General features: G+C 41.6%; 1 protein-coding gene across 1 annotated transcript in view; it reads right to left on the bottom strand.

The window, feature by feature from the left end:
• Nucleotides 1-4,125: 4,125 nt before the first annotated feature.
• rtn4rl1b (reticulon 4 receptor-like 1b) overlaps nt 4,126-22,471 on the bottom strand; it is a 180,959-nt gene continuing 162,613 nt past the window's right edge. The window contains exons 2-3 of the mRNA XM_037774537.1: nt 8,979-9,430; nt 4,126-6,921 (exon numbers count right to left, since the gene is read on the bottom strand). Coding sequence (XP_037630465.1) covers nt 6,028-6,921; nt 8,979-9,430 — 1,346 coding nt within the window. The 3' untranslated portion in view covers nt 4,126-6,027. The remainder of the gene's footprint in view (nt 6,922-8,978; nt 9,431-22,471) is intronic.

Genomic DNA, 22,471 nt, shown 5'->3' on the forward strand with positions numbered 1-22,471 from the left:
CCCATCTTTTAATTATGCAGTAGCGTTTGGGCTCCGGCTTCTGACGATGCAGATGGTGTCCTACCTGTTTTTTTACGCAGTGGATTCTGCCAGCTGAACCAGGTCCTCACTGTACGCTGATCAATCCTAGATTTCCTCTCTGCAATAAGACAATTGCAATTACGTCCCTGCCTTTGATGTGCTCTCCAAATAACTGGGTCAAGTCAGAGGAGAGTATCCGTGAGTCAGATACCAATTTACCTCAAAGTTGAGGAAAATCAAACAATTCTGTGTGAAACTCTCCACCTACAAGATAACTCTGGCTGGAAATAATCACAATAGTGCCATTTATTTCCAGCTTTTTTTTTATCAGCATTTAGTCCAGCTTCATTAGTCCAACAATGTGTGTAATTAGCATGTTGACAAAAGCTCAGGTGTTATGCCATGTGCTCTGGAAAAGCTTGCCGAGCTTACCAGTGATTACCTAATTGGCTATGTTATGAATTGATATCACAGTAAAATGTCTAATTGTGTGTTTTGTTACTAATGAGTCTATAGGATTTGTAGAGTTAACTCTGATAAATAATGACAGCCCAAGGTCAAATTTTGACCCTGACGTTTCATTATTGTTTAGTTTTTGAAATATGAGCATATTTTCAAAAGGTTACATTTGCATATGGAAATGGTTGTATCCATGTTTCCAAACAGTTGAATGAGCATTTTTATTGCTTCTAAACACATCTCATGGTCTTCATCAGCGAATGGAACCGGCTCAGTCGTCACACGCTAACCCGTTGTCATGTATGGGGGGTAGATAGCCGCTGTCTCTGTTCAGAAATTGCCACTGGTGTCGGATGTGAATGACCTCCTCGGTTTTTCCCCGGCTGTGCACTGACTTCCCAGTTGATGCTGTGACTGGTTTTGGTTTGACAGTCAGCACTTACCCCAAAGCTTTCAACACCATAAAGGACATTTGAGAAAATACGATTATTCGCTTTCTTGCAGGGACTTAGATGAGATGTTTGATGCCACTCTCATGTCTGTCTGTTAAGCTACAGCCAGGGGATGTTTAGCTTAGCTTGGCATAAAGACTGCAATAGTAGGAACAAAATCTACCTCCTCCGCTGGCCAAGAAATAATCGGGCACATAATACCACAAATTGTTGTTTTTACTTTTTTTTGTACGGATAAAACAAACCCAGATATAACATGTGAGTTAGTGAGCTTTAGAGGTGCTGGTGTGTGGATTTTGTTACCTTTGTACCAGAGGCGGTTCAAGGGTCAGTGAAGATCCGGGGCTTGGCCCACAGTCTGGAGTCACGCTTCGATTTATAAATATTGCAATGTCAATGAGTACTTTGTGATATTGTTTGGGATCTGGCAGAAGGGCAAGGCAGGTGGTCCACCAGTTGGACTCAGACCAGGCACTTGAACAGTGGCAGGTGGAAACTTAAAGCTAGGGTTGGTAATCTTGAGAAACTAGCAGGACTATGCTAGATTTTTAAAATTCTCCAACCGAAAACCCAGCCCAGTGTTGCCAACTCTTTTCCGATGAAAGTAGCTAGCAGCACTAGCTCTAAAAGTCCCTAAATCTAGCCAGAGAGTCGTCAAGTCTGCAACAATGACAGTCCGTCTGTTCAGGCCTCCCTCCAAAGCCATCCCCCAAAATCATCATTATGAACGTAAACAATAAACATGGCAATTGTTAGTACTCACAGCTGTCAAGCTAGCAGCTTCTGGTGATGCGCAATGAGTACAAGCAGGAAGGCAGGTAGACTTTTTACAGTCCTGCGACAGCCACAAATATTTTTTTTTTTTTGTCAGAGCATTAGATTTATTGATTGCTGTTGGGATGTAATGAGAATTTCAAAAAATAAAGGATGATCTGAAGATTACCAACCCCAGCTTTAAACACTTCAGTATCATTAGGCTACTACATCAATATCAGGGACAATGTGACGTAAATATACAGGACTTGCTTTATAAGAGTATAGGCCTATCCTGGGGAGGGAGAGGTTATGATTTCTGTTCCGTCGGCGCTTCACTCCGACCTTTTGGTTCTTACGCAGCTCTGGGTTTGGTACAAAAAATGCCACGCGTGCTGAACAGTAAAAGATTGCTGAAAACATTTGGGGCTTAAGCCCCGTAAGACCGCCTTCAGTGCCGCCTATGCTTTACAGAGCCAGGCTACAGTTTACAGTCTTTATGCCAAACTAAGCCAACCATCTGCTGGCTGTAGTTTCATACAGGAGAGTGACACATCAATCTTCTCATCTAACTCTCTGCAAGAAGGCAAATAACAATTTCCCTCAATGTTGAATTATTATGTTGAATATTTAGTTTAGGTCACTGGTGTATGCCCTAAAGACAGCACACCACCCGAGAGGAAAGCTGGAGTGGTGTATGACAACACGTGTAGCTGTAGGGAACATGACAAGGACACTGGACATGAGCGACTGAATGCTGAGTGATGAGCTCTTTCAAACACAGGTCACGGTCGTCATCAGTGAATGGAACTGGCTCAGGTGTCATCATGTGTCCTAGAACGAAAACTCAGAAAAAGCTTGTAAATTGACCTTGAGTTGATCATCACATACTAATCTGGAGGCGAAGAATGAATCTCAGTGTGCAATTTGAGCAGTTTAACTACCATTTTACTAGATAATTCAGCTTACCCTGAAAAGAGTCAGTACATCTTTTATTAAAATTAACAATTTAACAATTTACAGCTTTCATGTATAACTAAAAGTTACCTTTAATTAAAAATGCAGTCAGTGTAAATGCAAAGTTTCTGTAAAAATGTAGAAGGTTCCATTTAGCACAGCAAATATGCATGTTTACTCTCAGAGTTATGGAGTTCTGTGCACTTAACTTCAGTAAGTATGCATGTTATCTTTTTTTTCACTTAAATTACAGTGATGGATGTTCATGTGCATGTGAACAAGCTTATTAGAGAATCCACACCCCATCAAATCCTGCAAATAGTTATAAATGGATGCAGGGATGCCTCATTTTTCCCCTGTTTACCATTTAACATCTCATTCAGCTCACTCAAACATGAACATGGAAAAGCTAAAATCACCCTTTGCTGACATTGGACTACATCATTATTGATGACACGGACTCGCAATCTTGAAAGATTTACATATACACTGTATAATTGGTGTTTTTCATGGTAAGAAGTACTTTAACTGAGTATATCATCATCATAAACAGAAAATTTGCAAAACTTGTGTAGGCTTTGGGATCTGGCCAAAGCAAAAATTGGATGCTTTATTCGCGTAATTTAATTGTTTCATTTTCACAGTTTTGGGATTTTCAAGGAATGAAATGTTTAATCTTGCAACCAAAACTAATGATTTTTGTGAGTTATGTGAAATCATTGGGAGATGCAGATTAAGAGTAGTCGAGGTGGGTGTTGGAATGAGCTCGGAAGGGGTTAAAGCTGGTGTGTAGTTGAGCATCAAACACCAGATGCCAGACCTGCTATCAGTTTGAATATAATTACAGCGCACTCTCATCCATGCATATAACCACTCCTGTGCTCATTTATCATTTAACAAAATTTGAAGAAAGAAGTAAAATGGAACACTTACTCGTGGATCAATTTCTATCACGGTGAGGGGAATTTAAAGAAGAGGAAATAGAATTTAGATTCTAAAGGCCCATTAATAATAATAATAGCCTGGAATATCTACAGATCCCATGTGACACTTTCATTAATATCCTCAGTGCTTTTAAATGATTTATTGAACTGCAATATATCACACCACGGTCTGCGTGTCGACTTTGAATTTTCCTTTTTCTCCCTACCCTGTCAGGAACTTCTGTGCGTGGTGATAAAATGTGCTTTTTTTTATTCTATTCACTAATATTTACATTGTATATAGTACATAAATCCTAGATGTCTGCAGGAAGAGTATCTGTTTGTAGGAAGCAGCTTTAGTTTAGCCAGCAGGTCTGATCAGGGGAGACAAATTGCAAGCTCGAGCAAAGATAGAGGGGGAAACAGTGCGGAAAAAAGCTATATTTGCTGACATAATCAATTTCTGGTTTAAATGAATAAAAGGGAAAGAAAGAGGGGATCGAGCGTGCCTTTTACTTTCTCCAAACAACGCAGCAATAAACAGACCCAGACTGCAACGGTAGACATAAGAAGATATAGATTTTAATATCTTTATAAACATTTTTGTACTGTTGTTTTCTGATGATAACTTACCGAACAATTGAATCATGGCAAAGAAAAGAAGATGAATAGGCATACAGTAGAACAAGAAATCGGGAGGTGAGGAATTGTGCATTAACAAATAAAAAGGTTCTAAAAATATAACATGGAAAATACGTAAATTAACAAATCACCAGAAAATCAAAAAAATCGAAAGACTCCTCCTGACGGGAGGAGCGGAAAACCCTGTTATCATCGTCGATGTCACTGATATTGTTTTTCTCATAGTAATACAGTAAATGATTAATATCAGCACTGCAAGAAGTCCTCTTGTCTCCATTGTTATAGTTCACATCATTGATACAAACACCAGCTTATCAGTAGATTTAAGGGAGGCACAAAAGCTCCAGAAGTACACAGCGAGATGTCCCGTAATTGTCTGTCGGCCTGCATTGTTACTTCCGAAGCGATTGTCTTGGTCTTGGATCCCCACATCCATGGACAATCATGTCAGTTAATTAAGAGGCATAATTCTCTCCGCATGATCCCTGTTTTGCCATGCTCCATTCAGAATGTTTGAATCTTTTATTGAGTCTTTGAAGGTACACACACATTTTTTCTCCCGAGTCTTGTATTCCTTGTATTAAGAAAAGAAATGTGTTCCTCACGTTCTCAATGAGGGACGCCCTCGCCGAGGAGGGATGAGTTCAGCAACAACCTCACCGGGAAACTGAGAAAACCCCCCTCCTTTGACCCTCCACCTCTAAGGCTCCTGTCGGCCCCCGCAGCGCAGCAGGGATCCGTCTCGAGGTCCATTTTGTGTCTTAGAAAAAATCAAATGAACAACATCTGACACAAGATATAGACAGACTTCTTCAATATTCACAGCTTGATCTCCCATTGTTTCCCAAGCGAATGAAAATAGCGCACGGCGGTCCTCGCCATCTCGAGACAATTAACAGCTTAATATTCAGTTGCACAGAAGGAGAGAAGTGGTGTGAATGGAGATGGAAACGGAGTTGTGTGTGTGTAGGGATGTAATACAAATGAGAAATGCTCTTAAATAGGCAGAACAGCTGGAACAGTACCTGAAAAAACAGCGTTATGTAGAGATAATTTGTTCTGGCTTCATAGTGTATGAGCTAATGGCTGCTCTGTTTATAGCCTTAAAACTTCTTCCATTGTGATAATGGCACATTCCTATGTCTCATACTGTTCGACAATTTATTGCCGTGCTTACACTTTACTTCATTGTGCGAGAAACACTTACAGCCAATTGTTCGGACAAAATACACTTGGCAGACAGGATGAGAGCAAGATAGGACTGACGCCGGAGGCTTTACGGGGTCATCGACTCACTATTTGCCTCTTGATAACAATTTACAAACTGTCAACTGAAAATTAAAGCTGGATGGAGCACTTGAAAACCTAGCTTATCTGTCTCAGAGCTAACTAGCTCACAGGTTTTACCCCGTTTGCTGCGTCATCTCTTCCCCCTTTTCTCTATTTTCACCAATTTTGGTTATCTGAGCTCCAGTTGAGTGAAAAAACAGATGTTAGAAAATACATAAGATACTAAGACGTATGAAGATGAAATCATACTGGCATAAGTGGCAGTGCAAGCTTGGTCTGCATTCGTCTTTTATCATTCTCCGTCGCTCAGTCCCTTCGATTTTTGTGCCGCGAGTCTTTTCTGTTGTAGATGTTTGATGCTTTTGATGCCCGTTTCAGTCTGAACAGTAAAGCTCCCTACACTACATTTACACATATAATCACACTCACACACACATACATAAAAGACACACAGGCCTTGTAGTGCAGGAGCAAGAGAGGGTCTGAGAGCTGTGTTTTTTTTCTTTTTCTTTTGCCAAACCCTCCGAAGGTCAACGGAGGATGAAGTCAATATTTGTCGTTATCAAGGCCACAAAGAGGGCACAGACATGTAGTGATGGCTGGGATAAGGTCGCCCTATTGTTGGCTTGCTGAACCCCACTAGGGGGGCGAACAGTGGTCCGGGGGGTGCACTTGTGCTTCCTCCGCGTGACGGTGCCGTCTGGGGACGTGTGGTCATGTTTGCCCCCGTCTGAGAAATCTGGGGAGGAATCCTCCTTGTCTGCCATGACCTCTTTTGAGTGGTGAACCTCATTGTCACCCTTCCCCTTGCTCACCCTGATGCGAGGCTTCGTGCAGTTCCGAGAACGGCCGGGCCTCGAAGGGTGCACTAGGTGGGTCTGCCCCCCAGAGCCCACCACTACACCGCGATTCATAGACGGATTCACCGTGCCAGATAAATTATTAGTCTGGGCTCTGGACTCCGAATTCGGTACAGTTGGTGAACAGTTGGGGAAGTCCTCCCTGCGCAGCTCCTTGAGGTCTTTCCCAACCATATCATCCGGCGCCTGGCAACCCACAGAAGACGTGGAACCTCGAAAACGCTTCAGCCATTCCCATAGTGACAGGGCCTTGCAGTCACACGACCAGGGGTTGTCGTTGAGGCGCAGGTATTCCAATGCGGGCAGTGTCTCCAGGCACTGTCCAGACAGCTCGATCAGGGTGTTGTTGAACAGGTAGAGGGTGGTCAGACGTTTCAGGTCGTGGAAGGCCAGGCGGTCGATCCACTCAATCTGGTTCTGGTGCAGAAGGAGTCGGTCCAAGGCGCGAAGGCCTCTGAAGGTGTTCTGATTAAGGCTCCACAGACGATTTCCGTGCAGGAACAGGTGGCTCAGGTTGTGGAGGTCCTTGAATGTGTCATCCTGCAGGAACTTCAGATGGTTTTCCTGAGGAGATACAGAGAGAAAACAATCACAAGACTGCATATTATGCAAAATTTTCATTCCAACATTATTGTACTGAATTACTGTAACACTGACTTGTGTGTACATGCCATGAATACATGTTATGAATCAGCATACTATGCAAATAGTATCAATCTGGCAACCGATCAGACTGTTATCAGCTCATTAAATGAGATTTTCAGTGTGTATGAGCCTCATAGATGTGGGTCAGTATACACCCACTGCATTGTAATGAATTGCCTGAATGAAACGTTATGTTTTCAACACAAACAAAAAGGCTTCTTTAGGTTTAGGCAACAAAACCACTTAGTTAAGTTTCGGGAAAAAGATCATGCTTTAGCTTTAAAAACCTATGTTTGAAAAGTGAAAGTGAAACTTAACGCTTGTGAACACAAAGAGAAATACACCTTGTTGGTTTCACACGGGATGCAAACCCCTGCCTCCAAGGTGAAAAACCTGTTTTGTGTCTGTACTACAGCACCTGACTTCTGCTTCTGCTCCTTTCATAACTACTAAAATCACTAGAGGTCACTGTCGTGTTCTTTTATACTTTCCTTCGGTGATCTACCATGTAAAAAGATGATAAAACCTAATATCGGGCGTAGTAGGCCCCTATTGACCCACATCTATGGTGCTTATAGTGACCGATAATGCCTATTTAATGGCCTGATGTTTCACTATATGTACTGTAATGGTTGTAGTAGTTACAATAAATTTAAATTAGCTTTTAGTCAATTACTTTTTGGTCATTTTGATGAATAGTTGAATGTTGCTATAACCAACCACAGTATTTTCATCTGTAAATAAACTAATTAGAAAGTCCTTTGTTCTCATTAATTGTAATTTTGTCTCAAATTTGCTGTGTACAAGTGGTACAAAGAACTTTTGAAGTTTCAATATCACAAACAAAATAAACACTACCTTTACTGTTACCGTGAAGAGCCAACATTTTTGATTAAATTGCTGTTAACCCACACATCCTAGCTGGTTGATTGGCACAGTCTATCGTGATGGAGGGTTTTGTTACCTCGTAGCGGCAATGTTACTTGACTTCTACTCAATTGCTCGTAGGCAAAATGGCCAACAAATGTGATTCATGAAGACTGTGGTTACACATATGTTATTGCCCTTTCCTTCAGAAATAAATCAAACAGGAATTTGCCACATGTTGTGATAATGAGACAGATTTACTGTGCATTTTACTGCCACTATAGCTTGTGAGTTGACGCCAATACCAAAGACTTATCTTCTTTATTATGAAATGGACTATAAAGATTTCTTTACATCTTAAGAGCTCCTACATCATAACAAACACAAGGTTGTGAACATAAATCCCATCCGTCGCCCCCGACCTCCACCCCATTGAGTTTTACACTGCCTGCACTACAACACCTGACTTCTGCTATTTTTATACTACTGTCGCTAGAGGTCGCTGTCGTCTTCCTTAATTCCTTCTTTCAGTGATCTACCATGTGAATTGATGATAAAACCTACCAGTGGGTGTAGCAGGCCCCTTCTGACCCACATCTATGAGGCTTATAACAACTTAATGGCCTGATAACAGTCTAACCAGCTGAATCTGTGATCATCTGTTCACATTAAAAATTCTCTGTGAATAAGCACTATAGGCTGTGTCTTGTACTCCAGCGGTAGCGTCCATCGAACCTATTGCGTGACTTCAGTAAACTAGATGTTATTTTCAAAAAATGGAGAATGGAAAATCATGACAGACACCAAACCATCTGAGAAGTAATGTGTGGAAGAATTTTGGATTTGACACCACAGATGGAAACATTGTGGATAAGGCTGTTTGCTGATGTTGTTAAATGCAACTGCCAGCTTGTCAGTCAAGTGAGGCGGCGGAGGCACTGCGAATAAACAACACATTAATTTTACAACATAGTTTAGGATTAGGCTACGTGGGTTGTGTTCAAATTAATTCGCATAAATATGTGTTAGTTCTAATTTGTTCTTGTGGAAAAGTGACAGCCCTGATTAAGTCTTAGTGGTAGGAAAAGAACCAGAAAACAACAGTCTACCTGCAAGTAGAGGTACTGCAGGTTTCTGAGGCCTTGGAAGATCTTATTAGGGATTGAACTGAGCCCACAGCGGTACAGGTGAAGCGCATTGAGCCGACTCAGCCCGTGAAAGGTGTCCTCAGCCAAGGTGCGCAGGTGGCGGTTATCTCCCAGGTCCAGCTCCTCGAGCAGCGTGAAGCCGTGGAAGGTTGACGGCTCGATGTATGTGATGTTGTTTGAGTAGATCCAGAGGGTGACCGTGTTGGTGCTGAAGTGGCCCCCAAGTAAGCGATGGATCTTATTGTTCTGTAAGAAGATGCGCTCGCTGTCGGGAGGAATGCCCTCGGGGACCGACAGGAAGTTATGGGCTTGGCAGGAGACGGTGCTGGGCGCAGTGTAGCAGATACAGTGGCGGGGGCAGGACCAGGAAAACTCGAGCCCACAGAGAACCAGCAGGAACTCCAGCCCACAGCCTGCAGTGAACACACACACACACACAAATACACGTCCACAGGTTGAGAAAGAGAAGAGACATAAATCACAAACACACACACACAAAGACAAGAAGGAAAGAAAAAAAGAAAATTAATTAAATGCAGAGTGAGAGCATTTTAAATTGAAATTCAGAGTTAGTGCCGTCTTGTCTAGAAGAAAACTTGAAAAGGAGAAATATCGATAGTGGCTCCGTGAGGCCGTACCAAGCGGGAACCTCTGGTGCTGAGAAATGAAGCCAACACAGAAGTGCCAAAAACTGCAGTTCTTCTAATGGCCACTTGAGGCTGGCTCCAAAACGAGTCAACCTTAAACCCCCATGTTAACATGCCCAACTTTACAGCAGAAATAAACACGTTTACAGCCTGGTACAAAAAAATGGTTTTGGTCTCAACCCCTACCCACAGGTGTGTTGCAGGATATTTTATCAGGGTCACCAAATAAATTTGCAGAATTTCTTCCATAATCTTTTATTTAACATTTTAGCCACATGAGGGAGCCTGACTGTTCGTATTGTTCTGATAATTGTAGCCTACTTTTAACAATGAATCTAATATGAAAGGCTAGCGTATGTTTGTTTTACTGATGAGAGGAAAAAAATAAGAGACTCTTAACTCGCCTAAATGCATGTATTTGGTCTTATTTATAAAGTATTTAACATGTGTATATGTTTTCAATAACACATGTCTAAAACAAAGTTGTGTATCAAATGTATATCTCCTCGACATGGCTGGTTTACCTATTCAAGATTATAAGGTTGTGTCTACAAGGTAACCCGCAAATTGCGAAATCCGATCTGAGATCTGGAAAAACTTGCAAAAACTCTTGTGAGACTTGCTGCCCGACGACCTATCCTAACCTTAACTATATATTTAAGATCAATACCAGACCTTAACCATCTCGCGAGAGTTTCCCCAACATGAGGGTTCCCTTCTAGACACCATGATATAATGTGATGTGGAAATGGCCGTAAAAACGGTCAGGAACGTTCATTTACACACAAATTCGCTCTTAGTTTGAAAAACAAAAGTTTGGGAAACACTGCTCTAGGGACCTTTGATATCTGCAGCAAGTTCCCTTGCAAACATTAGATCAAAACTTTTCTCTCTGAACCACAAATGCAAACCTCTTGACCACAAATGAACCAAATTTCCTGACAATCGATCCAATAGCTGTTGAGATATCTCAGTCAGGACCAGAGTGGTGCTGCTTCACAATATTGTCTCTCTGATTGGTTCCACTTGTGCCACAGCACGCGCTATATATGGACCCTCTCTGATGCAGTTTACTGCCTGGATCCACAGAGTGTGTTTAGGCCCTCACAATAAGGCGCCTATTGAAGAGAGCAAACAATAACACCTGCTCCAGTGAGTCACAAGATGTCTTTGCGAAGCTGATTGGATCCCCGGTGTGACTGTCTCGTTTTATTCGACACCTATGCTGCTATTTCAGAAATTACCCTTTTCAATATTCTGCTACCGGGGAGATATGCTATTAAGAGTCCAATCCCCTTCCCTGTATCCATCGGCACTACTTTGCAGCGAGCGGAGGCCGTGATCAGTCTTTTTGTGCTGTTAAATGGGGCGAGGAATGCTTATTTAAACTTGTAGTAAGCCACTCTGAGGCGCTTCCTGATCGGTGACATGATTCCCCAGATCCTCGAGACTGGAGATGTGACTTATCCACAGCCGCATCTGAAATGAGCACAACTCACAGCCCCTTCATGCCAGTTCCATCTGACAACCCTTGGCTGTCTTCTCCACAATTTATTATTCAGAGCATAGCAGAGGTCTGATTCACTGCCTCTAATCGATATGGCTCTGTTGCCTTTTAACTCGCCCCGTAATCCTGGGTCTTTTTATGCTGGAAATTCAGGAGCTGCAGAATTACTCTCCACCAAGAGACAGGCGTATTTATCTAATGTATTTTCTCGCCAAACTGTGGCTAAGCTGTGACATTCAGCGTCCGACTCCTCTGACCTTTAACAGTAATTCTCTGTGTCTAGTTGCAGAGCCGGAGCATGGAGCTGTGTGTCACCTGAACAGTGAGTGCGCTCTCTCGGGCACGGATCTGAATCTAATCCTGTTTGTTAAACCCTGCCACTGGGCCAACAGTGAGAATGCATGCATCCTGCTAAACCTGAAACGTGCCCACAAAATGAGGTGATTTTTCACAGTTGAACACTGTTGAAAGGTTGATTCTGAATATGTGTTTTCATATGTGTTTGTATGGATATTCATGTTGGAGATCATGATATGCCATGACGGCGCTACAATAAGCCTTGGCTTTATTTAAACTTTTCATCTTAATGTCATGACCTGCATCATGACATGGATCCTTTAGTATATAACTGGTTATAACCAGATTTGTCACAACAATGTTTCACTCTTTTGTCACTCTGCAGCTGCTTTTATCTCAGTCATTCTCTCTACTCACCACTTCCATGGAGATGTATCAAGCATGGCACCTCCTGACTGAGTAAATAGGCATAACCGTTTTGCATTGCTCTTGGGAAATAAAGGTTTATGTATCGGACGAATAAGCAAGACAAGACACAGTATATTTTACAGCCGCTGTCTGAGGAACATTTGCATTAAGCTGCAGAGACAAGGTACTTGGGAGGCATTGGGAGGTAGGTTGGGAGGTATTTTGCAAATATTTGGTATTTCCAGTGCTTAGCGTGGGCAGGTACTCACCGCTACACTGTACCGCCACTTCTTCATTTTACTCCTTGACATACCGTGACTTTTTTTTGCGTACCGGAACTTCTCACAAGCTGCCGGTACTCTTTTCTGCCCTCTCCATATCAGGTTCTCTAGGCGAAACATTGGCAGTGTCAGTGTATTTGCGCCGATGCCAATAAGTATGACCATAAAAACTATATATGTGGGCATCATCTGGACGAGCCAACGCATGGCACGGAGAAGGGGGTGGGTGAGAAAGAGGGTGCTGTAATTTATCGATACAATGTTCACGTCCTTTTTGTAAAATAATTAGTGAACTGGTTATAACAACTTTTTTTAAAAGTCTTCTCTTTTAGGGCAAACATTTTCAGAAGAACTGAAAGTTCAGAAGAAGGCTTTGATATGTGATGAATAATAAAATAATCATTTAATTACTAATAATAATGGTCTAAAATTTTGTAAAATTGACTAGTTTCATGTCAAAAAACCCTCAAATGTTCTTGGAGGAGGAGCCCAAAACCTAATATCTCCTAGTAGCCTCTCTTTTATTAACTGTATAAATTCAGAATGTGTCTCTGTATAATATGTAGGAGCATCCTGACTGGGACAATGCTCCTAAAACCTGAATGAAGAGCTCACACACCTCAGCTCTGCATGCATACCTGCCTGTCTTGCTGGCTGCTGTTGATTCCAGCCTATAGACATCCTATAATATATTATAGAGCGATACTACAAAAGCACTGTAACTATTAACACTATACACAAACACACCACCATAACCCTATAATGTTCCAGTTGGAATATTATTGGCCCAAGTATAATAATATAGCAATAAAATCACAACTGATTATGACTGACACAGTATAAAATGCTTAAAGATATAATGAATAAACAGGAATAAGTTGCAAGAGATTGTTGATACTGGCCGATACACACACAACAATATGCGTATAAGCGGCACTTATTTTTTTCCACTTCAAGCACTGGGTATTTCACATTTTATTAGAATCTTGACTCTTGTAAAAGAAGCATTTCTATAAAGAACACATGAAATACTACAAATTTAATCTCTCTTTTTGCTTCTACATTTGTTCTGATATTAAATGATACCTGTTTTAATCACCTGCCTCAGCAGGAATTCATCCAAGAGATTCCATTATTCATTAAACCGATCTTCTTCTCATTCCAATTAACACTTTCCATCATGCATGTTGATAGAATTTGGTAGCAGATCTCTAACAGGAGAACGATCAGAGCAGTTGCGAGACCGACATTGATAAAGGTGATACACAGGGACGTAGATGCCGCCCAGATAGCGAGACAATTTGAATCAGTGATCTGATAATCACGTCGGACACAAGGATGGGCCTCTTCTCCTCTCTCGGTCTCCTCAGCTTGTCAGGACAAAGTAATAGTTTTGTTACCCTGCTTAATGTGTTCATTTTAAATGACTGTTTTTACTGCTTTACTGCCAGATACCCCTGTTTGCAGAGAAAACCATAAAAACATGGTGGATAAGGGATGTAATATCTTCCTCTGTTCCTTCCCCATGAACAAAATCTTTAAACTTCCTCCCTGATGAGGCTTTAGAAGATGTGAATTTATGATGTGGATGCTATTAAAAGTATCTCATGCACTCTCCTCTCTGCCTGCAGATTGAGTGAGGGAGAAGCATGCACTTTCTTCTTGTTTTCAGCCCCACTAAGGGCACGTGTGCTCTCTTTTGAAGCTGGCATAACTCACACTTCCACTGGAGACTTTAACACCTGCCGGATCTCAGCACTGAATGTATTTACACCTCCAAACACTACTTTAAACACAGATGTAAATATAAATTCACACAGGCATTCACACATATAGTGCATGTATGTGGATACGCAAAGGCAAACATTCCCAAGCATTAAAGTAGCAGTAGGCAGAATGTTTTTGGCATCATTGGGCAAAAATTCCATAATAACCTTTCAGTATATTGTAATTCAAGTGTTCTGAGAGAAAACTAGACTTCTGCACCTCCTCATGGATCTGTTTTCAGGCTTTAAAAAATCTAGACTGTACTAGACTTTGGCCAATCACAGGTCATTTCAGAGAGAGTGTTCCTATTGGCTGTTCATTCAACGGAGGCAGCTGTCAATCACTCACGACCTCCGATCAAACGGTCGAACTAGGCAGCGCTGATCAGATATGAATCAATATTCTGTTACTGTAATGCCTATTCAACACCTACTCAAATGTTTTCAGAAACATCTTGTAGTGCACTGTGAAGATGTACAATTTGCTCCAGCTGGTGAGCGGTGGTTGGTATTTCCTCAACTGATCTCAACATAGCTGCCGGGTCACAAATTTCTCATTTTACAGCTAAACAGTACACTACAAGATGTTTCTGAAAACATTTGAGCCAAGAAATAGGCATTGCAGTAACAGAATATTGATTCATATTTGATCAGCGCTGCCTAGTCTGACCGTTTGATCGGAGTTCACAGGTGATTAACAGCTGCTCAGAGACGGCAAGGCTCCTGCTCGGCTCTGATTGGTTGTTTTCCTCCGGTCTGTGAAATTTTGCAGAAGCCATTAGGAGCTCCGAAAGACACAGAGGCACATGAATTTTTCAGATTAACTGTCTCATACTATCAGGATATAGTGATCGCTTTGTAAAAATAACTTTTTTTTAAACAAATTTGCTCCAATTCTACCCAATGCTGCTTTAACACATGCATCAGGTTTAGAAATGAATGAATGATGTCAGCGTGACAAGCATAAAAGGCTGAATGGCGTTTGTTTACACGGCTTTGGATAGGGAGACTGGTTTTCCGCACAGAGGAAAAAACAAGTATTGTGTGGGAATGCTGTCCTTAAATGAAAATGTAAGAAATTAATGTTTGTCATAACTGCATTGTGCGCTCACACAATGAGCCATTCAGCCCAGATTTTATTATAAATAGCTTTGGCCACAACGGAGCATATATATGCCAATAGTGCCTATTGGAATTTGGCAGAATAAAGGGGAGGCTCTGAAAGAGAGATAATGTGTTTTTGGAAAGGAAAAGGTGCAGCTATCTCCGGTTGGAGTCTGCGGCAGCGTGTTATCAGAGTCGTCACAAGTCTTTCACCTCCAAGTCTCTCCCCGCGCAGCTTCCTTACTGATAACAGGTGCTATTGATAGCTCCTCACAAGCACGTTTGACCCCTGTGACCTCGTCATCGCCGAGCCCCCTTTTTTCTTCGGGGTCGCAGAAACGGAAATAGATAAATAAATGAATAAAACACAATGGGTCTCGGGTCCCCTGGCAGACTGAGAAGTGACTGTGTAGAATATCAGTGAGGCATAGTTCACACAAGATTTGCCCTCATGAATAACACATCTCTGCTAATGGGAGGGAAATGGTACGTCTGTAGAGCTGCGTGACTCTGCCCATAATTAGACTGGACAAACTCAATTTCCTGTGTCTCTCCAAAGACCTCGATAAGCACCCTGGTGTTTTCGCTCGCGCTATTGGCTGCTTTTAAATACTGTCTCGACTCCACAATCAAAAACATGTTTACATGTTCATGCACACGGTGGTTATTAATGGTGAAGCAATATATTTGATTATTGATTGAAAGGGCTCATCCTTCCGAAGAGGAGCGTGGCTTAAAACTCGACTGAGAACGTGCGTGCAGTGTCGCTATCGCCCTGTGGAGTCACTATCTGTAATATGAAGGATCTGTAATATTATACTATACTTATACTATGTTATAGGGGTGTAACACACTGCTATCTGTGTCTGTATCTCTTTATGTCAAAATATCTGTATGAGTCTAAACTGAGATGTGTGACTGTTCAACACATTCTCATCCCAACTCGTCACATATCACCGCTTATTTTCGGCATCAAAACCACTATAGTTGCCCTTGGTGTCACTTTGGGATTAGGCAATAAAACCACTTAATTAGGTTTAGGGAAGAACTACATGGTTGGGCTTTAAACTACTATGTTTGTACAGTGAAAATGAAACTGATGGTTGTGAACACAGGACACGAATGCACAGCTGATTGTAGTGTGAAAGTGAAACTTAACGCACAGGACGCAAACACCGGATGAATCTCCTGGATGAAAGCCTTGTGTTTGTTTGACCCATCCATCCTCAGTGTGTCTTTTCGCGCTTTAAACTATACGACACCACACTCCCGGCACTTTCTCGGAGCGTTTACTGTTGCCATGGATGGGTTCACATTGTAGTTAATGGAACGCCCGGTGCGTTTCATACCGCCGCCAAAGAATGCCTTGTGTGGCTGTATTGAACGCCACCGGCCGTGATAAAGCCTTGCTATTTGACGCCCTGGGAATGAGAACGGGCTGGACTGTTAAAGGCACAGTGTGTAGCATTTCGGGGGAGCCATTAGCGGAAATGGAATATAATATTCATAACTATGTTTTCATTAGTGTTTAATCACCTGAAACTAAAAATAGTTGTGTTTTCGTTAACTTAGAGCAGGTCCTCTTCACGGAGTCCGCCATGTCGCTCCGCCGTGTTTTAACACTATCACAGAACTGATGTGGGATGTGGTAAGCATGGCCTCTGAGTGAGGTGAACGGCGTTACCACAGTTTTGCACTCGGCGGCGCACGTTACCGCAGTCTTGGAAAGGGAGGAGTGAGCGGAGGGGTATTCATTTGGTTGCAATCTGCAACCACACCACTAAATGCCGCCAAATCCTATACACTGTACCTTTAATGGTCTGGGTGGAGATGAATAGTGCAAATAGAGCGAGATAAGCTTTTAACACTGCTAATTTTGCATGACTTTTATTGAAAAATTGAAGGTTGTGTATATAATGAGTAATGCCTGACAAGTGTAATGTTGTTCTGAAGTGTCTCTGAAAAAAAGAGAACATTTCTTAATTGACAAAAATGCACTGTTGAAATGGTCCCTAACTTTAGCTCGTCATTTTCCCATCTACTGTCAAGTCATGCAAGTTGCCAGGCTTCAATATTGGATGATGTGGTAAAAATAACTGCATTAATATTACTGCAACTATTTGAATGCTGCCCCTATCGGTTCAGAGCACACCATTTGATTTACATCCCTAATATGTTATCATATTTTAATCTCAGGCATCTTTTGATCAACGTAGACAGAATCAGTCAATATTAACAACACCAAATGCCAAAATAAGGAGCAGCATCAATAAATGATAAGTTTTACATAAAAATCATTCTCTATTTATATTAGTTTATATAAGCCTTGGTTTCACAGCAAGCTGAAGAATACTCTGAATAGAACATCAGCGTCTGACATTTCCAGTATGGGTCAGTGATTGCATATTTATTTTAATTAACAGTGCTGGAACAAAAGCACAAATGCAAATATTTATTCTTAAAGGATAAAGAAACGGCAATAATGGCACAAAACCCAAGCTGTTTCTCATTACCATTTTAAAAGAAAGTCTCTGTTGACTTGTTAAACGCACTGATTACTGCCATTATTTTTCTGACGGAACAGCAAACTCACACATGAACAGTCCTGCCGACAGCTGTGACCAGCAACACTTCTGCCCGGGAATATTTGCTCTTTTTTTTTTTTTTTTTTTTCACAGCCTGCCGCAGAACGTTATAGATTTTGTCTCATTTGCCATTCCCCGGCTCCACTGCAGGCGATATTACCTCATAAGGTTGCCTGACTATTCTTCTAGTGAATGAAAGGGAAATGGGAGAGAACAGTGACAATGCTGAGATCTCTGAGAAATGCAGCAGAATGGAAATATTTCAGAAGTATAGCACGTCGTCGTCGTGGTGATAAACTTCATGGCGCAGAGGCATCAGCAAACAGAGAGATTGTGTTTCTGTCTGTATTGGAGCAGCATCATAACAGGCCTCGTGTCTTATCTCATGCTAGCACACTACAAATAAATTAGGTCACGGAGCTGATAGTGTAATTAGTATATACAATGAATTCACTAAATAATAAGGGTATCTTCCTGATAAGGAGTTCAAGCTTTTTTTTTCTTTATTCTTCTTTTTCTCCCCATCTTCTCTTCTGAGATTGATATAGATTTTATGAGAGAGATCAATCAGCTTTGACCTCAGTTCACCTTATCACATGACTTCATAAAAATACTAGGGCTGTCAATTGAATAAAATATTTAATCACGATTAATCGCATGATTGTCCATGATTAATCAAGATTCATCGCAAATTCATCGCACATTTTTTATCTGTTCAAAATGTACCTTAAAGGGAGATTTTTCAAGTATTTAATACTCTTATCAACATGAGTGGGCAAATATGCTGCTTTATGCAAATGTATGTACATAATTAATATTGGAAATCAATTAACAACATAAAACAATGACAGATGTTGTCCAGAAACCCTCACAGGTACTGCATGTAGCATAAAAAATATGCTCAAATCATACATACAATCAACAGGCAACAACAGCTGTCAGTGTGTCAGTGCTGACTTGACTATGACTTGCCCCAAACGTTATGTGATTATCATAAAGTGGGCATGTCTGTAAAGGGGAGACTCGTGGGTACTCATAGAACACATTTTCATTCACATATCTTGAGGTCAGAGGTCAAGGGACCCCTTTGAAAATGCCCATGATGGTGTTTCCCTGCCAAAATGTTGCCTCCTTTGCTACAAGCTAGTTTATTTAGTCTTAATCTTAATCTAATTTCATATGACACCAGTATCTTCACTCTAGTTTTAAAACGGAGCTCGCTACAACCTACAAATCGCAAGTTGCATTAAAGCAATAAAGACATTTGTGGTGTAACAATTTGCATTAACGCGTTATCGCTTTAACTTTGACAGCCCTAAAAAATACTAAATATACTAAATATTATTAAATATATATTTTGGACATTCAGGATATTGTAAAAACAAATGTCCCAAATTATGATGCACAAAGCTGCTCTTCAGACCAGCAGGGCTCGCACTACTGATTTACATTTGGTTGTTCTCTTCCATGTGTGATTCCTTTAATTCGGGCCATGTGTGCCGGCACAGTGTGTGCTTGTGAAATTGTTAAGTGTCAACGCTCTCACTCTCATTAATTATGATTTGATCATTCTTCTGTCGGGTTGGCTTCGCTTCAAAGGGCTGAACCGCTTCATGTCTCTGACTGCATCCCTGCCGAAGCAGAAGGACGGTTAAAGTAGAGAGAGCAGGTGAGAACTGGAGCCCAGTCACTCAGCCCAGTAACATGTTGGCATACAGAGTGCCAAGTTATAAGTAAGGGTTAAATGGACCAGCGTGCTCCCAACATTATTGATATTTATGTCTGCTAAGTGCTATTTCATGGCCGTTTGGTATTGTGGCTGGTCAATGAGACGCCCCTGTCGATGAATTTAGAACAAACAAAGTGACAGAAGACGAAAGTAAAGAGATGTGGTGAAAAACTGCAGATAGAGAGAGAATACTAAATTTGTGTGGAACTCGACACACGCACACACACACATACACATAAAAGCAAGCAAGCGAAACCAGAGGGAAGTCAAACATAAAAAGGGCAGAGACGATGTGAGTGACAGCAGTGTTTCTCAGGTTCAGGAATCAGAGGGCCCTAAAAATAACTCCTCCAAACAAGTGGCACCATATGGAGCATGTACAGAATAAAAGGGGAAGATTTGCGGAGAGTGTCATTTATTTCAAGGATGGAACTTGAAATGCAGAGAGAGGCCAGACAGAGAGGCGGATGGCTGAAGGCGGAGCTATCCACAGATGTTTAGTACCTACATTTTACTTTCACACACTTAATGGATGTCTAGTTAGGTGCTAATGCCATTTGCTTACATTTAGAGGCGCATCTGTACCCGCTGGTCTCTTCACGCCTTCACAGTATTCTGTTGAAGGTTGATAGATGCCATACGGCGACAAAACACACATACATTCAGTGCACAAACATACACAGGCACACTAGCCAAATCACCGCTGTTGGGGGGGCAACACTATCAGCCACCAACTACATTCATTCATCATGACAGCACAAAGCCAAATGATTCAAATAAATTGCACTCCCCGTGGCGGTATCGCTCTGCACCGGCCAAAGTAAACTAATGGTCCTACCAATATATAAATCATCTAAAGTGTATCCATATGTGGTTCAGCAAGTGACAGAGAGCATTTATAATGCAAATTCCCGTCGGTGGAGTGGCTCATAATTATCCTTCATGGTCGAAGTTGTTTGATATAATGTATATGTGATAGGAGCTCTTAAGATGTAAGGATATCTTTACAGTCCATTTCACAATATACAAGATTAGTCATTGGTGTCAGCGTCATCTCACAAGTGGCAGTAAAATGCATGGTAAATCTGTCTCATTATCACAACATGTGGCAAGTTGCAATTCGATTTATTTCTGAATGAAAGGGCGATTACATACAGTAATGAGTAGTCCTCATGAATCACATTTTGCCTATGAGCAATTTGCTTTGAGCGACAGAGGTCAGGAGTACAGCATGAACCTGAAAATAAGTATAATAGGTCCTCTTTAAATTAAGTGTAACTACTACAAACATTACGGTACATATAGTGAAACATACATGCCGAATTGCTGATTACCTCCAGAAATGACATGCTTTAATAATGGCTTTAGAAAAATGCAAAGGTGTAACATAAGGCTGTTGTAAATTGCTATCTTTATATTTAAGTGTCACTGAAATTCTGGATTTAGTGGGCAGAAAATGTAGACTTATTCTGGATAAACTCTGATTTTGTCTTTGAATAACTTAAATATGTAGATAAATCAATGCTGTTAATTAAGTTGCCTTTCTATAATAGTTGAACCAAGCCCATTTAAAGCTGCCACACACTGAGCATAAGACTTCCACAAAGGACACTAATCACACACGCACACACACCGCCTCGGGTTTCTCACACGAGACAGTTATTCTCTGTTTGGAGCAGAGTTTACAGCTTTCAGCAGCAGGCTGGATGGTTGTCATTCTGTCTGGCTCGTCCAGTCTTGTTCAATCATGCGCATGTATGTCAATGACAGAGTGCAGCACAGCCAATCATTGCGCGTCTCTGTCAGAGTGACAATTGAGTTGTGGTGATACTGTGACAGCGAGCAGACAGACGGATAGCAGAACAGCAAATGACAAAGACATATCTTGGACAAATCTTTTAGTGTAATAACTCCAACTAACTGAAAGGGGACATATCATGAAAAAGTCACTTTGTCACTGCTTGTGAACATATAGTTTGATATCTGGAGTGCCTACCATCCCACAAACTGTGGAAAAAGACAACCCAGTCAGTTTTTTTTTGTGGGCTGTCTAGATCAGAAAACATGTGATTCAACAAGCCATTCAGATTTGGTTCCCCTTCCGATGTCACATGCAGCCTCATTAGAATATATCACCCACAGCTTGAGAACTACCTTTGCAAAGGTGCACCATATTTTTCTGTCTTAAAGAGACAGGCGCTAAAACGAAGCGTTTCAGACAGAGGGTGAATATACACTTTAATAGGTTCCTCTACAAAAAAGTAAATACAAGCTGAGGATACCTTTCTGTAGGCCTATAAGGCAAGAATACTTAATTATACTTTTCTTAAAGGGACTATTTGTAACTTTCAGAAATGCTTGTTAACAGCGACACCTGTGGCTGTGAAATCAACGAAAGTCAGCGTTGGGCTCGCGCTTGCTCGCTCTAAATATACCTGAACGAGCATCGCTCAAAACAGTGAGGCGACACACGTCAGCTAAAACCACAATATCACTCTATATTTCAGCTGCATGGCAGTAATGTTAGCTGACCAGACAAAGGTCTCTCCATGAACATGATTTAGATCTGATCCTAGTGTTGGCTTTTCCTGCCTAAGTGCAGGCTGAGGCAGCGGGGCTCTGCAGCGTGTCTCCCTGCTCTCTCCGCCCGCAGCCGGAGAGAGCAGAGGAGACACCGGCACCCGGTCGGTAACGAGAAGACAACGGAACTCTCTGTAGAGCTCCGTCACTTCACAAGACACGGAAAACCTCTGTCGGTCTGGAGGAGCTGCAGCAGTTATTTCTGCACAAACGTCCACTGTGCATTCACTAGATATTCTCAGAGCTAAACTAACTCTTCTGCAGTGTGTAGTGAGCGCGCGTTCATATCTAGAGGTTGAGCGAGCTGAGCGAGAACACGTGTGCTGTCTGAGTGAAGGCGAGCAGGCGGAGGAGGAGGGTACAGCGGCTACACGTGAACGCGCATATTATGTGAGCGCGCATGTGTGCCGACCCGCTACATTTATACGCTTAAAAAGTTACAAACAGTCCCTTTAAGTGTATCTCGATAAAAAGATTAAGTACAAGTAGGCCTATAAGCCAAGTATGCTTAGACTTTTCTGTATAGTTGTCATTATGAGCCAAGTATACT

This window comes from Sebastes umbrosus, chromosome 7 (genome assembly GCF_015220745.1).
Source record: "Sebastes umbrosus isolate fSebUmb1 chromosome 7, fSebUmb1.pri, whole genome shotgun sequence".
Lineage (NCBI taxonomy): Eukaryota > Metazoa > Chordata > Actinopteri > Perciformes > Sebastidae > Sebastes > Sebastes umbrosus.